At 45.5% G+C, this 20,202-nt stretch overlaps 1 protein-coding gene across 1 annotated transcript in view; it reads right to left on the bottom strand.

Annotated features, from left to right (window-relative positions):
* Window positions 1-20,202, bottom strand: part of ADGRA1 (adhesion G protein-coupled receptor A1) — a 926,644-nt gene that overhangs the window by 846,619 nt on the left and 59,823 nt on the right. The window contains exon 2 of the mRNA XM_040434818.1: window positions 9,642-9,713. Coding sequence (XP_040290752.1) covers window positions 9,642-9,713 — 72 coding nt within the window. The remainder of the gene's footprint in view (window positions 1-9,641; window positions 9,714-20,202) is intronic.

The following is a 20,202-nucleotide window of genomic DNA, read 5'->3' as shown; positions in this document are numbered from 1 at the left end:
GGAGGCCAGGTCATCTGGCGCAGCACCCCATCACTCTCCTTCATGGTCAAATAGCCCTTACTTTCAAAGTTTTCCCAATTTTTCGGCTGACTGACTGACCTTAATTTCTTAAAGTAATGATGGCCACTTGTTTTTCTTTACTTAGCTGCTTTTTTCTTGCCATAATACAAATTCTAACAGTCTATTCAGTAGGACTATCAGCTGTGTATCCACCTGACTTCTCCTCAACGCAACTGATGGTCCCAACCCCATTTATAAGGCAAGAAATCCCACTTATTAAACCTGACAGGGCACACCTGTGAAGTGAAAACCATTTCAGGGGACTACCTCTACTTTGAAGAACCTAGAATATGACATATTTTCTGTTGTTTCACACTTGTTTGTTATGTATATAATTCCACATTTGTTAATTCATAGTTTTGATGCCTTCAGTGTAAATCTACAATTTTCATAGTCATGAAAATAAAGAAAACTCTTTGAATGAGAAGGTGTGTCCAAACTTTTGGTCTGTACTGTACATCTACTGTGTAAGGCCACTTTATGACTTGCATAATTAGATTTTATGGGTTTTGTTGACATCTCTAGCTATGAGAAAACATTGGTGCACATAGGAGCTGTAGACATATAATGGCAGGTGGTTTTTAATCAAGGCATTGTCCAGTTCTACCAAGCTTTGAATTCAAGTTCACCAGTTTTTGTGAAATCTTGGTAACAACCAGTACCGTTGCCAATACCATTAAATACATGTTGTCAGTTGTCACCTTGGCTTCCTATAATCTGTAATGATACAGGAATCAACAGATTTGCTAAGTAAAAGTGAAGAAAATATGGATGAGAACCACTATAGAAGTTTGAGGGTGAGACTACACAATGTGGTTACCGGTGTGTGCAGAGCTTGGCCGCGTGTGGTTAGCCGCATCCTGTGGCCCTCTCTTTAAAGGCGGCTATGTTGATTGTCAAGGAGTATTTCTAGACACAGTTATAAAAAAGAAGTTGCTGAATAGGACAGGGCAATTCAAGGACATTTTTATTGTACTACTTGTATATATTATATACAATTTTTTGTCTGAAAAGTATTTAGGTTGATACCTATTCTTGCAATCAAGACATTGATATATAATTGCATATGTTCTGAGCACAGAGGCTCCTAAGTCAGACAGGATAGCAAAGGAGCAACAACTTCCGGTTCCGGCCCGCACATGTGAAAACAGGGTGCGAGTAGCTCCGGGACCTACAGCCCGCAAAACAGGGAGCACACGCATCTAGGGACAAACTGTCCCCTCCGTCACTCACCTCAACAGCCTGGGGAGCTCCGCATGAAAAAGTTCCTCTTGCGGTGCGGCTCCCACACACCGATCCCCGCGCCCTCACAGCAAGTAGACAGGAGACATCGAGGCAAGATGGCGACCACTCCTGACAGAGCCTGACGACTTACAAGGTCTGCCTCACAACCCCCTCAGCGACAAACAGAGTCGGATGCAGCCGACCAGAAAGAGGACGATGGCTTCTTGTCGCCTGACCAGATGCTACCGATCTCCTGCAAAAACATGGCGACAGAGGTGGCAAAGCTGCTGGCGCCATATATAAAAGCTACACTGGAAGCAACGGTCTCCTCTGCTCTGCAGCAACTCCAATCTGAAGTGCACCAGCATGCTACACAGATAACTGAACTGGAGCAGAGACTTGACATTGTAGAGGAAGAATTGGGGAAGGCTCACTTACAAATTTACAAATTAAAGAGGTACTGCACACTAATCAATCTCTGAGAGATAAGGTCGATGACCTCGCTTCAGATGGAGCAATTTAAAAATAGTGGGCCTGTCAGAATCAATTTTGCCTAACCAACTGGCCCAACTATGTGCCCAAGATATACCGCAGGCACTAGGTGTAAGATCCTCACCTGCTTTGCACTCCAGGGGAACCAAGAGGGGTCCTCGTGGAGTTGCGGGACAGGTTATGCATGTCTCTGATGCACCAGCGCTGACCCCTTTGCGAACCAGTGCGGGGATGCGTTCGCGTGGACATCGGAGGGGAGGACCGTCGGAGTCCCGGGGACAGAGTGGCCAGGCGAGTGACAAGACGCCGCGGCCAGGGTTGTCTCCGGTGTCTCCTGCGACTTCCGTTTCCGCATCTGGGTCCACGCGCTCGCATACTCGCGCTGAGTCAATCATGCGTCCGTGCGTACGCACGAGGGCAGGTTCGCAAAGGGATACACGGTCGCGAGTACGCGCTTCTTATGCGCTTCGTCGACCAGTGGCGCATAATATACTGACTCACAAGAGCAAAGTGGATTAGGGAGCCAGCCATGGGTTAATCAACTTGTGATTGCCTTAGGCCATGTACTCAGGTGCAGGGCAATTTGTTCACCTATGGTAGTGGACACTTGGCACCCTGGGATTGGTCAGCAGGCATTTAAAAGGAGGTCTCTCAGGGTGATCAGTGCCCACTGTTATTTTCCCTCAACCAGGTATAGGTCACAACTGCTAGTGACTGAAGACTGCCAGGAACTTTGTCCTTTGCAGCGGACCCAAGATCTGGAGTGACTCGACTGCCAAGTGCACAGCATCATTCAGCACTGGTTGGGACTATTCCTGGAATCTCCTTGCCTGGTTTTTGTTATTATTCCTTGTTACCAGCAAGTGTCCTGGACGTTTATGTTTCTGGTGAATAAACACCTTTTTGCTTTCATCACTGGTCTGTTTGTTGGTGCCTTGCATTACACTAGGGTTGCAAGGTAAATTCACAGTTGAGAAAGCACACAGGCTGGGGCCGCTAGCCCAACAGAATCAAAATACGGGCTCCTCCAGACCACAATCAGTCATATTAACGTACTTGAACTACACAGCAAAAGAAGCTATTCTGAGCAAGTACAGAAAGAATACACAACCACTGATGGTGAGAAATAACAAGCTGCTTCTATTTAGCGATTATTCCGCTGAAGTCACACGGCGTAGGAGAGCATTCTCGACCATTTGCAACTCCTTGGTCCAGAAAAAGACATGGTTTGCCCTGATATACCCTGCCACGCTTCGAGTCTTCCGTCTGGATGGGTCTGTCGAGACTTTCCTCACCCCCAAAAAGCATTGGAGGCACTGGACTTAGACAACGATCTTCCATCAGCGCAAGTTTCTCCGACAAGAAGGGACTTTCCTTCTGGGAGAGGCAGACGTGGCAAGACGGCAGGAAGTCGTGGATCTCCAAAACCCCACACCAACCTAGACAGAGCAATGATTCCACAACCCTCGGAACACGGATCGGAGTGGGACTGAATGAACATTCGAGTCTAGAAGGTCCACATGAGATGTTTAGAGGCTAAATATCTATTAACCTTGTTAAGTCTTATTTCTGATACTGGCTGCTGGGGAACCCAACATACTGTAGCTGGAGGGGGAAGAAAGAAAAAAAAAAAAAACAGAGGGGAGCAGAGAGTCGGAAGGGGTCTGAAATGTGGACATTTTGCCTACATTAATTGTTCATAATTATAGGGCGAAGGAAGTAACGGAGCAAAAGGTTTAGTTTCTGTTCTTTTTTCGAGAGCGCTAGTATGATGGTGAGTGCGGATAATCATACTCATCGATGTGCACAAAAAGTGAAGCATAGAGACTGTAAACTTCAGTTATGTTTAATATGTTGGAATTTTGGTTTAAGTAAAGGGAATTTGGGAAGGGGGAGGGGACAAAATGCTGTCTTTATTCCATCTGGAAATGACGCTTTGTTTAAGTGATTCAGAAAGGATATGCCTTAGTGCCTGGGGAGTGTCTCCTGGAGAGAGCCATATGATAAAACCACGATGAGAATTGCTACATGGAATGTGAAGGGCTTGCGTTCCCAACATAAACACATGAATATTTTCAGACATCTACAGAAACACAAAATCGATGTGGCTCTCCTCCAGGAAAGGCATCTAGAAGAGCAAGATTTTGGAGGCTCCGTAAATTTTGGGTGGGGCAGGTCTTTGGGTCTCCCTCGCAAGGGAAAAAAGCTGGGGTAATTATTCTCCTACATTAACATTTACGTTGCGATGTGAAATCCACCACATCAGATAAGGAGGAAAGATTGATGAAATTAGTGCTGGATACACCATCTGGGCCCATCACTATTTATAACATCTACTCGCCTAACACAGCTCAATTTGGCTTTTACCGCAATCTAGAGATGACCATACTTCAGGAAGGGGGAAGTCCTCTACTGGTGGCAGGGAATTGTAACCGGGTACACGACGACAGGGAGGACAGACGCCAACAAAACCCCAAACAACGTCTCAACCCAAAAAGGATCCCATACTCTCACACCATTCCTAAACTCAACAAGCCTGATGGACGTATGGAGGCACCACAATCCAGCAGGGAGAGAATACTCGCATTTCTCTCATGCCCAATCCTCGTGGTCGAGATTGGATTATTTCTTAGCATTCGCTGACCTTTTACCAAAAGTCCAGAGTATACTAATCTCTGATTTGGTTATATCAGACCATGCCCCGGTCATAATGGAGATGAGGGAGGTGGGCCCAAAAGGAACAGATTACGTATGGAGGATGCCACATCATCTGCTTAAAGATGAGGATTTTCTAGACAGAATGCGAGGGTGGTGGTGGGAGTTCGCTCAAGAGAATGAATCTTACAACCATAATCCCAAAATATTTTGACTACTATCTAGAAAGTAAAGCAAAGTGGTATGGGGAACGCAAAAGGGCAGATTTATTTAGACACAGTAACAAGGCGGGCAAGCTGCTAGCAAATTTATCCAGACCATACTATAAACAACCTCAATTTCAACCCCTAAAAGACGATAAGGGCACCCTTCACTCTCAACCCAAGGAAATTATAGAAATTTTGGGAGATTACTTTAGATAGATAGATAGATAGATAGATAGATCCTTATATACCCAAGACCCCTATGACAGAGAGAGGGCTAAAGACCTTTTGAGTAAAGTCAAACTACCATCTCTTTCAACTGAATCGTTACAATCTCTAACTAGGGAGATAGGAGAAGAGGAAGTAAAGGCCACCATCAAAAGTCTCTCAGACAGGAAAGCTCCGGGACCAGATAGATTCCCGGCAGAATTATATAAGGGATTACTGGGAGAAATAACACAATTTTCAAAGGTTCTGGACTACCACCCCCAGGAAAAATGGCCTATATAAAAGTACTCCCGAAACAGGGAAAGGATTTATCTCACCCAGGGTCCTATAGACCAATTTCGCTTATTAACCAAGACATAAAAATACTGTCAAAAATCCTAGCCAATAGACTGGTTGCAATAATGCCTGACCTGATCGGGAATCATCAGGTGGGTTTTATGAAAGGCCGCTCAGCAGTCACAAACATCAGACACGTGTTGGCGGCTCTAGACGGTCACAAGATAGGGAAACATACAGACAACCCGGCTTTTTTGGCGCTTGACGCCGAAAAAGCCTTTGACAACGTCAGTTGGGCCTTGCTAGACGAGGTCTTGGACATAATGGGCATAAGAGGGGATTTTTGTAATTATCTAAGGGCGATATATGACGATCCCTTTGCAAAGGTTTATATTCCGGGCTTCCTATCAACCAGGATAGTGTTAAAGAAGAGTACAAGACAAGGGTGTCCATTATCCCCTCTCTTATTTTACATAGCCCTAGAACCTTTGGCCCAATTTCTGTTACAAACTACTCTATTTGATGGGATCAAAGTGGGTAGTCAGGAAATAAAATTAGCCTGCTTTGCAGATGACCTTTTAATTTTTTCCCAATCCCCAGAAAAACACTTGACACATATCTTAGATTCCCTCATTTATTATGGAGGTTACTGGATATAAAATAAATATTTCCAAAAGTCAAATCTTATCCTTTCGCCATACAAAAACAGGAATAAATCAGAAACACAGAGTGGAAATAAGACAAGATTACATCACCTATCTGGGAATTAAGATAGGACGATCTCCAACTTCCCTCTACTCGCTAAATTGCCCACCTCTGATCCAGAAAATCACAGGGGAACTAGACAAATGGAGAGAACTACCTTTATCCCTGCACGGGAGAGCGCATCTGTTAAAAATGACAAGCTTCTCCAGGCATCTATATCCCCTACAAACCATCCCATTATTGCTTAAACACATAGATGTCGGTAAGCTACAATCAGCCTTCGCAACCTTCTTATTTTAAAAAAGGAAAAACCCTGGATAGCCTTTGAAAAATTAACCATGCTAAAATGTGAAGGAGGCCTACAATTGCCCAATATAAGACATTACAATTTGGCAGCCCTAATCAGACATGCTAAGAACCACATATTTCACAGCCGGTCGCGTAGAACAGGAACTGGTTAGCCCATGGGATCTATCAGCAATACTACACACAAGCCTCAAGGATAACCCACCCCGAATCAAACAATCAGAACTACTAAGGGACACCATCATGGCATGGAAAGCAGTATGTAAGATCTACAGACTACCGATTATGGACACTACCAGCTTTTCCCCAAGGGAGAGAAAATAAAATGTATAGAGATTGGAAACAAAAAGGCGTAACAACATTACAGACATCTTAGACAGAACAAACCAGAAATTGCTCACCTGGGAGGAATGCAGGGCCAAATACAATCTACCCACCCCTCATTTTCTTCGGTTCCAACAGATATGTTCTTACTGTAAAGCCTAGTCCGAGAAGTTGGGAGAGTCGGACAGACTGACTTGATTCGACGCACTAATAGGCAAGAATGACTCCATGCTTCCCTTGTCAGAAATGTACCACAGACTACATAGTACACAAACTATAGGTCTAGTTAAAAGGGCCTACTCTGCATGGGAAAAGGAGCTAAGTGTCCCGAACCTGTCTGAACAGATTAGGGATGGTTTTGAACTAATAATAAAGGCAATATACAATGAGCAATGGTGGGAGACCCAACTGAGAATACTACACAAAGCTACTTATGCTTTTGACCTATCTTATAGGAAAGCTCTGACCCATTATTTGAGACAGTGTCCTAAATGCTCATTACCAAAAGCAAACCTACTACATGGTCTGTGGAACTGCTAAAACGTAACCTCAATATGGTCCCAAGCTAGGGACTACATCAAAGCAGTTTGGGGGGTAGATGTAGCTCTCAACCCGCAACAATGTATTTTCCAATTTATCCTTGTAGATCAGGCGGGAGCAGAGGGTAAATGGGGTATCCGAAAAAGGAGTTCATACACTAATCATGTCAGTCAAGAAAGCGATTTTAAGACACTGGCTTCAAAGTGAGACTCCCTTATGGGAGGAGGTGCTGGGTATCCTGAAACATATGCTTCTCATGGAAAGATTGGAGATGGAGAGGTACAAAGAAAAGTCCAAAGGCAAATTTGTCAATAAATGGAGAAAGTTTATTGAAACATTACTAACAGACACAGAAATTCAGGAGCTGATGTCTTCCTTCACACAAACAAACTGGTATCTGGAGACCCAAATAGGAGGGAAATTGCGTAAACTGGAAATCTAAGATATCAGGGAGATATGGAGAAAACTGAGAGGCATGAAGTGAGCCTATGGTTCTTCTAAATCGGAATAAAGTAGGCATATCAGATCAACAGTCTCAGTTTGGTTGGGATAGTGTGGGAAGGGGCGAATTTATGTTTGTTAATATGAAAAATCGGAAACAAATTATTTGTACACTGTGTGGATTTAATTTTGTAAAGATTATGTTCAGAAACTATGTATAAACATATTGTTAAAATCTTTACAGATCTTTCAATAAAAATATATTTGAAAAAACAAAACAAAGGAGCAACTGAGCAGTTACAGTATAACAGCACGTTACACAGAGACTGAGGAGGAGTAATTTAGACTTGTCTACTGCTGAAAGGTCAGAAAATGTGTCTGCAGGACCACACAATGCATGTTATTAACTAGCAAAGTCATGCCTTTCAGCGCACATCAGAAAAGTGTAATGATCATAATAAGCCCAAACTAAAGCCCTGGTCTTCAGCCTTTGCCTCCCCAGCTGTTGCAAAACTACAACGTCCAGCATTATAGGAGTTGCAGTTTTGCTACAGATGAAGAAGTTGGAGATAGAAGATGAAGAGTTGTAGGGTATTACCCCAGTTTATTAAAGAGCTATTCTAACTGATTGCTAGAAGTCCAACTACCGGGAGCCCCAGCAATCACAAAAATAAAGTTCCTGACATCCATTATGAGAAGGGAGTGGTGGTGTGCATGAATCAACTTCTGTGCGACTGCTGGAGATAGTGCCGAGTACTGTCCTTGGCAGTCTCATAGAAGTGAAGAGAGCAGTGGTCACACGTGTGCACCACCATGTCCTTCTAATAGGGGATTCCAACCACTGTTTTCATGATCATTGTGGGTCCCACTGGTTCAAGCCCCAGCAATCAGACACTTATCCTCTATCCTTTGGAGAGGAGTTTAATGATGTTAGGCTACTTTCACACTTGCGTTGTTGTTTTCCCGCTATTGAGATCCGCCAGAGGATCTCAATACCGAAAAAAAAAACGTTTCCGTTTAATCCTCATGCATTCTGAATGGAAAGAGATCCGTTCAGGATGCATCAGGATGTCTTCTGTTCCGGAAGCATTCCGTTTCGTGCAAGCTGCGGTTTTGTGTCCGGTCATAAAAACAGACAAATACGGATCCGGCACTGAAAACAGTGTAAGTCGATGGTGACAGATCAGTTTTTTTAGGAGCCTAAAAAAACTGATCCGTTATCCATTGACTTTCAATGTATTTAGGGATTGATCAGTTTTTTTCATTTTGATTTCACACAACAGAACTGATGTATCCTGATGTGCAAAATCAAAACGGATCTGTTTAATTCTGTTTAATTCCAATATTGAGATCCTCTGCCGGATCTCAATACCGGAATTAACAACGCAAGTGTAAAAGCATCCTTAGAGGGATAACCCATTTAAGACACAATGGCATAAAATGGTCCTAAAAAGCACTGCACCATTGTACCATACGGTAGCTATCTGACAGCTGAAGTGAGGGTTTGCAGTTACAGGCCTGACGCCTGAGGTTTCACTTATCCCTGTGTCCTCTTCTTGTTCATTATTCTCATTAGGCTGCATATAAACACAAAGATCCCCTTCAAACTATTCCAAAAAGTATTCTTCAGCATCCCGCACAATATTTTAGACCTGATTTCTTGTTTGATTCATTTATCTGCCTTTATCTGCCATTCCATTTGGGTTACAACAATCAGCAATGGCTTGTAAAGACATCCATACAATAGAAAAACGTGTGATAGTTTAAATTTAACAGAACTAAACTCCTTTAGAATACATGGGTGCATCTAGCAATTTATCTGCTTTGCTTCAACCAATAAGTACTTCCTGAAAAAAATGCTCAACCTGAGAAAAGATAAGGACTTTTCAAAGAGCCACAGAGAAATACAGTGACGGATTCATGTCTGATTCTTCTATTCCTTTCACTATGTGGAGTCGGCGTTTTTAAAAAAAATTGCCTTCTTCTACATTATTTATTTATGGACATGTAATTTCTTTTCATGGACTTTCTGGTTCATGGTACATTTTTTGATCTGTAAGTCAGGCCGTCAAGAAACACTGACAAGTGAAATGCATCCAAAGCTCTGATCCTAGTCACCCAAGCACCCACTTCAATTGTAGAAACTTTTCAACTCTTACAAATGTTCAGAATAAAATTCGTACTCACAATTTCTCAAGGGAGTTTAATCCAAGAAAAGATCTATTCTGTACAAGCGATATCTTGTTATTGCTGAGAATTCTGTAAAAGTACAAAAGAAAGCTGTTAGCCGAGTAAATGCATTTCTTATCCTTTCTGCATAGATTGTTGAGTCATATGCTTATTAAGCGTCAGCTGAAAAGCATTACTACAGTATATATATATATATATATATATATACAGTACAGACCAAAAGTTTGGATACACCTTCTCATTCAAAGAGTTTTCTTTATTTTCATGACTATGAAGGCATCAAAACTATGAATTAACACATGTGGAATTATATACATAACAAACAAGTGTGAAACAACTGAAAATATGTCATATTCTAGGTTCTTCAAAGTAGCCACCTTTTGCTTTGATTACTGCTTTGCACACTCTTGGCATTCTCTTGATGAGCTTCAAGAGGTAGTCCCCTGAAATGGTCTTCCAACAGTCTTGAAGGAGTTCCCAGAGATGCTTAGCACTTGTTGGCCCTTTTGCCTTCACTCTGCGGTCCAGCTCACCCCAAACCATCTCGATTGGGTTCAGGTCCGGTGACTGTGGAGGCCAGGTCATCTGGCCCAGCACCCCATCACTCTCCTTCATGGTCAAATAGCCCTTACTTTCAAAGTTTTCCCAATTTTTCGGCTGACTGACTGACCTTCATTTCTTAAAGTAATGATGGCCACTCGTTTTTCTTTACTTAGCTGCTTTTTTCTTGCCATAATACAAATTCTAACAGTCTATTCAGTAGGACTATCAGCTGTGTATCCACCTGTTTTCTCCTCAACGCCACTGATAGTCCCAACTGTCACGGAACCATGAACCAGACGTACAACAAGAGATAAGTGAAAATAAGAAGGCTTTATTGCAATCAAGCTATAAAGCAAAAGTCCAAACGGATGGTGAAACCGAAGCAGAGTCTTTGCGTAGCCAGAGGTCAGGAAACCGGAAGGGTAGTCAGACGAAGCCAGGATCAGGAACCAGCAGGGTAGTCAGACGAAGCCAGGATCAGGAACCAGCAGGGAAGTCAGACGAAGCCAGGATTAGGAACCAGAAGCAGCAGCAGTCTTAGAAGCATGTGAACACAGGAGGACCAAGCAAGGAACTGACGCCACAGACCTCCTATATATATGAGCTAGGCATCCAGCTCCTCCCAGTGGGAAGGAGGAGCCGCGGGGTGGAAGGCTACAAGAAACCCAGAAACCAAGATGGCCGCCAGCACATGTCAAACGAGGGAGAACAGCAAGAAGGTAAGACCATGACAGTACCTCCCCCTCAAGGGCCCCTCCTCCGCGGAGCAAAAAACGGTTTCTGAGGGAAGCGTGCGTGGAAGGCTCGGAGCAAGGCAGGAGCATGGACATCTGCGGAGGGAACCCAGGAACGCTCCTCTGGACCATAACCACGCCAATGGACCAAAAACTGCACCCGACCGCGGACCAGGCGTGAGTCCAGGATATTGCTCACCTCATACTCCTCACGATTGCCCACTTGGACCGGACGAGGCCGAGGAACCGAGGAAGTGAAACGATTACACACCAGTGGCTTCAACAGGGAGACATGAAACACGTTGAAGATCCGCATGCCAGGGGGAAGCGCAAGGGCATAGGCTACCGGGTTTACCCTGCGAAGCACTCGGAAGGGACCAACAAAGCGAGGAGCCAGCTTGGGAGTGGGCACTCGAAGGTTGAGGTTGCGGGTGGACAACCATACACGGTCTCCGACCTGGTAGGAAGGAGCAGGCGCTCGTCTGCGATCAGCCTGGAGTTTCTGGCGCTGCGCAGAGACCTCAAGGGACTTCTGGATCTGTACCCAAGAAGCACGTAGGACGGAAAGGTGATCCTCCACAGCAGGAATATCCTGGGGAGAGAATACCTCCGGTAAGACGGCAGGTTGGAACCCATAATTGGCCAAGAAGGGAGACGTCCCAGAGGAAGAGTTCACCGCCGTGTTCCTGGCAAACTCAGCCCAAGGCAGGAGGTCAACCCAATTGTCTTGGTGATCGGAGACATAGCAACGAAGGAATTGCTCCAAGGCCTGATTGGATCGTTCTGCGGCCCCATTGGACTGAGGGTGGTAGGCCGAGGAGAAGGAGAGATAAATCCCCAACTGGGAGCAAAAGGCGCGCCAGAACCTGGACACAAACTGACTCCCCCGATCCGACACAATCTCCTTGGGCAAACCGTGCAACCGGAAGACCTCCCTGGCAAAAATCGTGGCCAACTCTTGTGCAGAGGGTAACTTCTTGAGAGGAACACAGTGGCACATTTTGGAAAACCGATCCACAATCATGAGAATGACCGTATGGCCTCGGGATGCAGGGAGGTCCACAATGAAATCCATCCCCAGGTGTGACCATGGGCGCTCCCCGGTAGCTATGGGTTGCAGAAGCCCCAACGGAAGGTGCCGAGGGGACTTACTCTGGGCACAAACGGAGCATGCCGCTACATATGCGGCGATGTCGGAACGTAGGGAAGGCCACCAGAACAGACGTGAAACAGCCCAGGACAGCTGATTCTTTCCAGGATGCCCCGCGGTCTTGGAGTTATGGTAGGTTCGCAACAACCGAGTGCGCAACTCCTCAGGCACAAAACATCTGCCGTTGGGTCTCCCAGAGGGAGCACCAGATTGAGCCGCCAAAATCTGCTCACCCAGAGGAGAGGTCAGGCTGGTGCGAATGGCGGCCAAGATCTGATTCGGAGGTATGACCGAGGTCGGAATCGACTCCTCCCTGGACAGCTCGGAGTACTGCCGTGATAAGGCATCCGCCCTGATGTTCTTGGAACCGGGTAGGTAGGAGACCACGTAATTAAAACGTGACAAGAACAGAGCCCATCTGGCCTGACGTGGTGTCAATCTCTTGGCCTCAGAAAGGTAGGTCAGATTCTTGTGGTCCGTCAGGATGAGAACCGGAACCACCGAACCCTCGAGCAAGTGCCTCCATTCTTTAAGGGCCTGCACGATGGCCAAATACTCCCTGTCACCAATCTGATAGTTGCACTCCGCGGGAGACAGTTTCCGGGAGTAAAACCCACAAGGAAGCAGAGGACCCTCTGGTGTTCTACGCTGAGACAGAAGGGCGCCTACTCCCGTCTCAGACGCGTCCACCTCGAGGACAAAGGGCAACCCAGGGTTGGGATGCGACAGAATGGGAGCCGACACAAAGGCGGATTTTAGGGTCTCAAAAGCTCGGATGGCCTCGAGCGGCCAGACCTGGGAATTACTGCCCTTCCTGGTTAGATCCGTGAGAGGCTTGGCCAGCATGGAAAAGTCCCTGATGAACTTCCGATAATAATTGGCGAAGCCCAAAAAGCGCTGCAGGGAACGAAGACCACTGGGCTGGGGCCACTGTAAGACAGCCGAAACCTTCTCAGGATCCATGGAGAACCCCTCAGCGGAAATGATGTACCCTAAGAAGGTTACCTGGGATCGGTGAAATTCGCATTTCTCAAGCTTACCGAACAGCTTGTTCTCTCGTAACCGTTGCAACACTCGTCTGACATCCAGAATGTGGGCCTCCATGGATTCAGAATATACCAAGATGTCATCCAAATAGACCACCACACACTGCTGCAACAGGTCACGGAAAACATCGTTGATGAATTCCTGAAAGACTGCGGGCGCATTGCACAACCCAAAGGGCATAACCAAGGATTCATAATGAGCGGTCCTGGTGTTAAACGCGGTCTTCCACTCATCGCCCGCCTTGATCCTTACCAGGTTATATGCCGCCCTCAGGTCGAGTTTGGTAAAGACCCTTTAAGGCGATCGAACAGCTCGGAAATCAAGGGTATCGGGTAAGCGTTCTTGATCGTGATGCGATTGAGACCCCTGTAATCGATGCAAGGCCTCAACTCACCGCCCTTCTTTTTCACAAAGAAAAATCCAGCCCCTGCCGGGGACGAGGATTTGCGAATGTGTCCGCGTGAAAGCGCCTCCCTCACGTACTCCTCCATGGCCTCATTCTCCACTACCGACAGTGGATAGACCTTGCCACAAGGAGGAACGGCACCAGATTGTAACTCTATGGCACAATCGTATGGGCGGTGCGGAGGTAGGGCAACCGCACGCACCTTATCGAATACATCCCGGTACTCCTCGTATTCAGGAGGCAACAGAGAGTCCGAGGAAGTACACAGCAACTTGGCAGGCCCATGGATGCAACTAGCCCCACACTGCGGTGACCACGAGAGGATCTCGGCCGATCTCCAATCGAAAGTCGGATTATGCTTCTGGAGCCAGGGGTACCCCAAGACCACCGAGTAGTGTGGAGACGAAATAACCTGGAGGCAGACCGACTCTCTGTGAACGGCACTAATGGCTATCCCCACTGGAAGGGTCTCATGAGTCACGTGTGGCGGCAGAAGGGGTCTGCCGTCTATCGCCTCAAGAGCCAGTGGGGAACCTCGAGCTTGCAGAGGAATGGAATTGGCGGCAGCGAACATACTATCAATGAACAAACCACCAGCACCAGAGTCCACCAACGCCTGGGTCGTCACCGAGCCCCCGACCCAGGAGAGGACAACAGTGATCAGTGGTTTGTCAACACGGGAAACCGGGGACGAGGAGACTCCACCCAAGATCTGCCCCCGACAGGATCTCAGGTACGAGCGTTTTCCCGGACGGTTCGGACATGCCAACCAAAAATGCCCACCGAGACCACAGTACATGCATCGGCCCTCGCGTCTCCGGAGTGCCCTCTCCCCCTCGGACAGGCGAGCAAACCCCAGCTGCATGGGTTCACCCCCAGACAAGTCATCCCCAGGAGGCGTGGGAGGAGAGGGAGGCACGGGTGGGATGGCAAACGTAGGCGCCAATCTGTTAGAAGACCTCCGCAGGCTCTCCTTAAAGGAAGGTCTCTCCCTGAGTCTGGTGTCAATCAAAATCAGGAAAGAAATAAGAGCCTCGAGCTCCACTGGTAGGTCCTTAGCTGCAACCTCATCCTTCAAGGCATCCGAGAGACCATGAGAGAAAGCAGCGACCAGAGCCTCATTATTCCAGCCCACCTCTGCTGCCAGGGTACGAAACTCAATGGCGTATTCGGCTACGGATCGTGAACCCTGTCTGATGGACATAAGGAGCTTCGCAGCAGAGGCAGCACGAGCCGGCACATCGAATACCTTCCGAAGAGAAGCAATGAAACCGGAAAACTCGGCAACCACCGGATCGTTGTTCTCCCATAAAGGGCTGGCCCAGGCCAAGGCCTTGTCTGCGAGCAGCGAGATCAAGAAGCCCACCTTTGATCTCTCAGTAGGAAAGGCATGTGGCAGCAACTCAAAATAAATGCCCACCTGGTTAAGGAAACCTCGGCACTGAGTTGGCTCTCCCCCAAAGCGCTGTGGAAGAGGGGCAGAACCGGACATACCCCGAAACACCGCAGGCGCAACAACAGGTGTCGGGGTAGACTCTGGAGCGGCAGTAGGAGCGAAATGAGCCATGCGTTCAAGCAGGGTTTGCAACGCCACAGCGAACCGACCCAACAGGTGATCCTGCTGATCAAGTCTGGCAACCAGCGTGGGTAGCGAGGATGGCCCTGTACCGTCAGAATTCATGGCTTGGTCCTAATGTCACGGAACCATGAACCAGACGTACAACAAGAGATAAGTGAAAATAAGAAGGCTTTATTGCAATCAAGCTATAAAGCAAAAGTCCAAACGGATGGTGAAACCGAAGCAGAGTCTTTGCGTAGCCAGAGGTCAGGAAACCGGAAGGGTAGTCAGACGAAGCCAGGATCAGGAACCAGCAGGGTAGTCAGACGAAGCCAGGATCAGGAACCAGCAGGGAAGTCAGACGAAGCCAGGATTAGGAACCAGAAGCAGCAGCAGTCTTAGAAGCATGTGAACACAGGAGGACCAAGCAAGGAACTGACGCCACAGACCTCCTATATATATGAGCTAGGCATCCAGCTCCTCCCAGTGGGAAGGAGGAGCCGCGGGGTGGAAGGCTACAAGAAACCCAGAAACCAAGATGGCCGCCAGCACATGTCAAACGAGGGAGAACAGCAAGAAGGTAAGACCATGACACCAACCCCATTTATAAGGCAAGAAATCCCACTTATTAAACCTGACAGGGCACACCTGTGAAGTGAAAACCATTTCAGGGGACTATCTCTTGAAGCTCATCAAGAGAATGCCAAGAGTGTGCAAAGCAGTAATCAAAGCAAAAGGTGGCTACTTTGAAGAACCTAGAATATGACATATTTTCAGTTGTTTCACACTTTTCTGTTATGTACAGTACAGACCAAAAGTTTGGACACACCTTCTCATTCAAAGAGTTTTCTTTATTTTCATGACTATGAAAATTGTAGATTCACACTGAAGGCATCAAAACTATGAATTAACACATGTGGAATTATATACATAACAAACAAGTGTGAAACAACTGAAAATATGTCATATTCTAGGTTCTTCAAAGTAGCCAACTTTTGCTTTGATTACTGCTTTGCACACTCTTGGCATTCTCTTGATGAGCTTCAAGAGGTAGTCCCCTGAAATGGTTTTCACTTCACAGGTGTGCCCTGTCAGGTTTAATAAGTGGGATTTCTTGCCTTATAAATGGGGTTGGGACCATCAGTTGCGTTGAGGAGAAGTCAGGTGGATACACAGCTGATAGTCCTACTGAATAGACTGTTAGAATTTGTATTATGGCAAGAAAAAAGCAGCTAAGTAAAGAAAAACAAGTGGCCATCATTACTTTAAGAAATGAAGGTCAGTCAGTCAGCCGAAAAATTGGGAAAACTTTGAAAGTAAGGGCTATTTGACCATGAAGGAGAGTGATGGGGTGCTGCGCACCTGGCCTCCACAGTCACCGGACCTGAACCCAATCGAGATGGTTTGGGGTGAGCTGGACCGCAGAGTGAAGGCAAAAGGGCCAACAAGTGCTAAGCATCTCTGGGAACTCCTTCAAGACTGTTGGAAGACCATTTCAGGTGACTACCTCTTGAAGCTCATCAAGAGAATGCCAAGAGTGTGCAAAGCAGTAATCAAAGCAAAAGGTGGCTACTTTGAAGAACCTAGAATATGACATATTTTATGTTGTTTCACACTTTTTTGTTATGTATATAATTCCACATGTGTTAATTCATAGTTTTGATGCCTTCATAGTCATGAAAATAAAGAAAACTCTTTGAATGAGAAGGTGTGTCCAAACTTTTGGTCTGTACTGTATATAATTCCACATGTGTGAATTCATAGTTTTGATGCCTTCAGTGTGAATCTACAATTTTCATAGTCATGAAAATAAAGAAAACTCTTTGAATGAGAAGGTGTGTCCAAACTTTTGGTCTGTACTGCACGTAATAACAGAGGAATGCCCCAGTATATAAGGTTCGGCACAGCAGAATTTATGTAAAACCAAGACCAATTGTTTTCCAGAATTCTGGCTTCACAGCTGCATGAAAAATTTCAATATTTTGGGGTTTGAAAAGTGGGTGGTAAAGTGGACATGGTTAGCTATGTAAACTAATTTCACTTGAGATTTATCTTTTTTCCTAAAAAAGTTGCATTGTCACTCCTGTAGGCAGGTGTCACGCCCTGCCCTGTAAGTGATCTGAGAAGATCTATCAGACTTGCTGCACGTGAATCTATCTGACAGATTGCTTTGTTGTGGCTTTGGGCAGGATCCCACCCCCTCACAGGTCCTGCTCATTAGTTTGTTAGTGATGCTATTTATACATGCTTCTTACTACAGCCCTTGCGGTTTATAGTTTCTCCTGGAGTTCTCTGTTGGTGTTTGGTGGATCTCCTGCTCCCAGTTCGTCTTTAGTTAAGTACTCCTTCCTTCCCTTCTGTTGTTTGTACTGGCTAGGCCTTAGGTAGACGTTGGTTCCTTCATCTTATGCAAGGAACCGGTTTTCTTTTTGGCTGCTCCCTAGCTGAGGGTTTGTGTCAGTTGCAGCAGGGCTTAGGTTCGAGTGCATGAACACTTCTACCATCGAGATTTGTTCATGTTGGTATCAGTCAGGGAAAGGCTCAGGGATTGTCAGGAGGTGACCTTTCCCTGTCCCCTAGCTGTGGGGCCTAGCCTGCTGTTTTGTTTAATTTTGTTGTGTTTGGTTTGCTTCCCTTCCCTCACCTTCCGTGACAGCAGGTGGCATAAAAAACTGGAGTAGCATTTAGAATCAAAAGTGGTAGGATTTGATGACATGACAGATTTTGAAAACAAGCTTTTAAAATCAGTTGGAATCCACACTGATTTTAAAAGCCGCTTATTAAGTGAAGGTTTTTTTGCAGAGTTTTGACATGAATTTTTCTGGGTTTTTTGGTGTAATAAAAAGCAAGAATAAAAAGCAAGTGCTACTTCCCATTGAAATGAATTGGAGGCTCCATTTCTTACGTGAATGGACCCATAGATATAAAGATGCACCATATTTATCAAATAACATGCAACATTTGGTAAATTTTGAGCAAAGTAAACCAAAATTTACTTCAAATATTCTCCTCTTAATCTATTTCCCCCATTGTGTCTGGAATACGTTCTCTGACTGATAATTTAGGAGAATATGTGGATTCTTTCTTCCAAATGTAAGCAAAGCAAATACTACAGCATTAAAGGACTCTTCGGGGATGTACGTAGAAAATAGAGAACAGAGGAACTATCTGCCTTCTTCTAAACAATAATTCCTCACTCAAAGGGGGTTGAGGCAGTTGGAGAATTTCTCAACAGGGACTCTAATGTAAAGATCCCAGGGGGACCTCATTGTGGATTGGATTCTTTTCACCCAGATACATAACTATTTCCAATGAAAGGGTGATTTCTTCCTCTAGAATGATTCGAACAGTAATGGGAGCTAAATTTGCCCCAATTTTACTAACCTGATTAGGGTGTTGTGGGATGAGCAAAGGTTAAATATGGTGATTGGCAGAAGGAAATCATAGATTGGTGGTGATATATCAACAAATGCCTTCTTTTATGGGGTACAGTCAAGAAGATCTGGAAAAATTCCTGGGAAGTTGAACCAGAATGATTGGAATGTTTTGTTATCTTGGGAAATTAGTGAGGTGGAGATCAAAGAAGTTGATCTTAAAAAGAGATGTGAGGTTCTGTACAAGGACATATTTTAGCCACCTCACATCCGCCCATAGGATATAAACGTCCTATGGGTGGATGTATATCTCTGAATGAATGTTCTGGAACGTCCATTCAGAGATGACAGCTGCACGCTAATCTTGTAGCTGCCAAGCGGGGGCCCCGCTGTCAGTGACAGTAGGCTACCCCAGAGAAAAGGCAGGGACAGTTCCTGTCCTGGCCCGGTGGTCATGTGACCGCCGGGGCCGGGAGAGTGCAGGAGCTGTCGGGTCTTCTACAGACCTCGATCAGCCCTGCACTGAGGCTGTACAGTGCAGTATTCTGCTGTACAGCCTCTCTGGGGGATGTATTTCCCCTGTAACTGGGGCTACTATGTCAGCCGCAGTTACAGGAGAAATCAATGGTGAAAAAAAAGTGAAGGTAAATGTCCCCAGAGGTCTTGTATGACCGTATGGGGGACGCAAAGTGTAAAATAAAAAATAAAACAATAAAGTGCTTAAAAAAAAAAAGTTTTCACATGTAAAAATAATTCCCCAATTAAGTAATTAAAGTATAACTGTCGTATTTTTTATTTTTTTTGGAGTATTGGATTGTGGTGATTAATATCTCCTTGGTGGCCCTATTTCAACTTTTCACTGTGTATTCAATTACCCCTTAATTCCACATTTATTTGTTCCCTGTACTGCCTACTTTTACCTGTGCTTAAAATAGGGTTGCTAGGCATGGTCCGTCTATCTGTTGAAGGACGGAGCACGCTGCGTGCAAGGTCACATTACTGACAGCCAGGGACTGTAAATAAATGATTAAAGCCAGGTCCTCCCCAGCAGCTGATAACAGTGCCTGGGCTGCGTGCACTTCTCCCTGTCCCTGCGCTTGGCAGACGCTCCCTCACTCAGCAGAGCTGGAGAAAGCAGAGTTGAACCAGCGCACAACAGGGAAGGGAGATCTGCCATCTGCTCAGTGTATAAATGAAAGCAACATGTGGTAAGAGGACCCCTTTGTGCTGCAGGAGATTAACCCTTTAGGGGGAGGGCTCTAGTTACTGACACTTTTGGGGGGCTATTGTTACTGGCTAGTAAGGGCAGGTGGGATTAGCCTCAGGGTGAGGGCAGTGGCGGCCATCTTAACTGAATAGTGAAATTGCAGTTTTATGCAGACTGGTTGCTAAGGGCTGAATCTTATTAAATATGGGGTAAGTAAGTCTAATAGCAACTGATTCTGGAATATCATGTTATTAGTAACTACATATATGAAAATTGAAATTAGGGTCTAAATGTGACAGTTATCCTTTAAAAAAAATGTTAAAAATAAATAAAAATAGACATATTTGGTATTGCCACGTCTGTAACGATCAGCTCTATAAATATATCACATGATCCACCCCGTCCGATAAACACCACAAAAAAAATAAAAACTGTGTCAAAAAAAGCCATTTTTGTCACCTTACATCACAAAAGTGCAACTCCAAGTGATCAAAAAGACGTATGTCCCACAAAATGGTACCAATAAAACCGTCACCTCA

Source organism: Bufo bufo, chromosome 6 (assembly GCF_905171765.1).
Source record: "Bufo bufo chromosome 6, aBufBuf1.1, whole genome shotgun sequence".
Lineage (NCBI taxonomy): Eukaryota > Metazoa > Chordata > Amphibia > Anura > Bufonidae > Bufo > Bufo bufo.
Note: the sequence above shows the minus strand (reverse complement) of the source record. Positions and strands in the feature narration are given on the sequence as shown.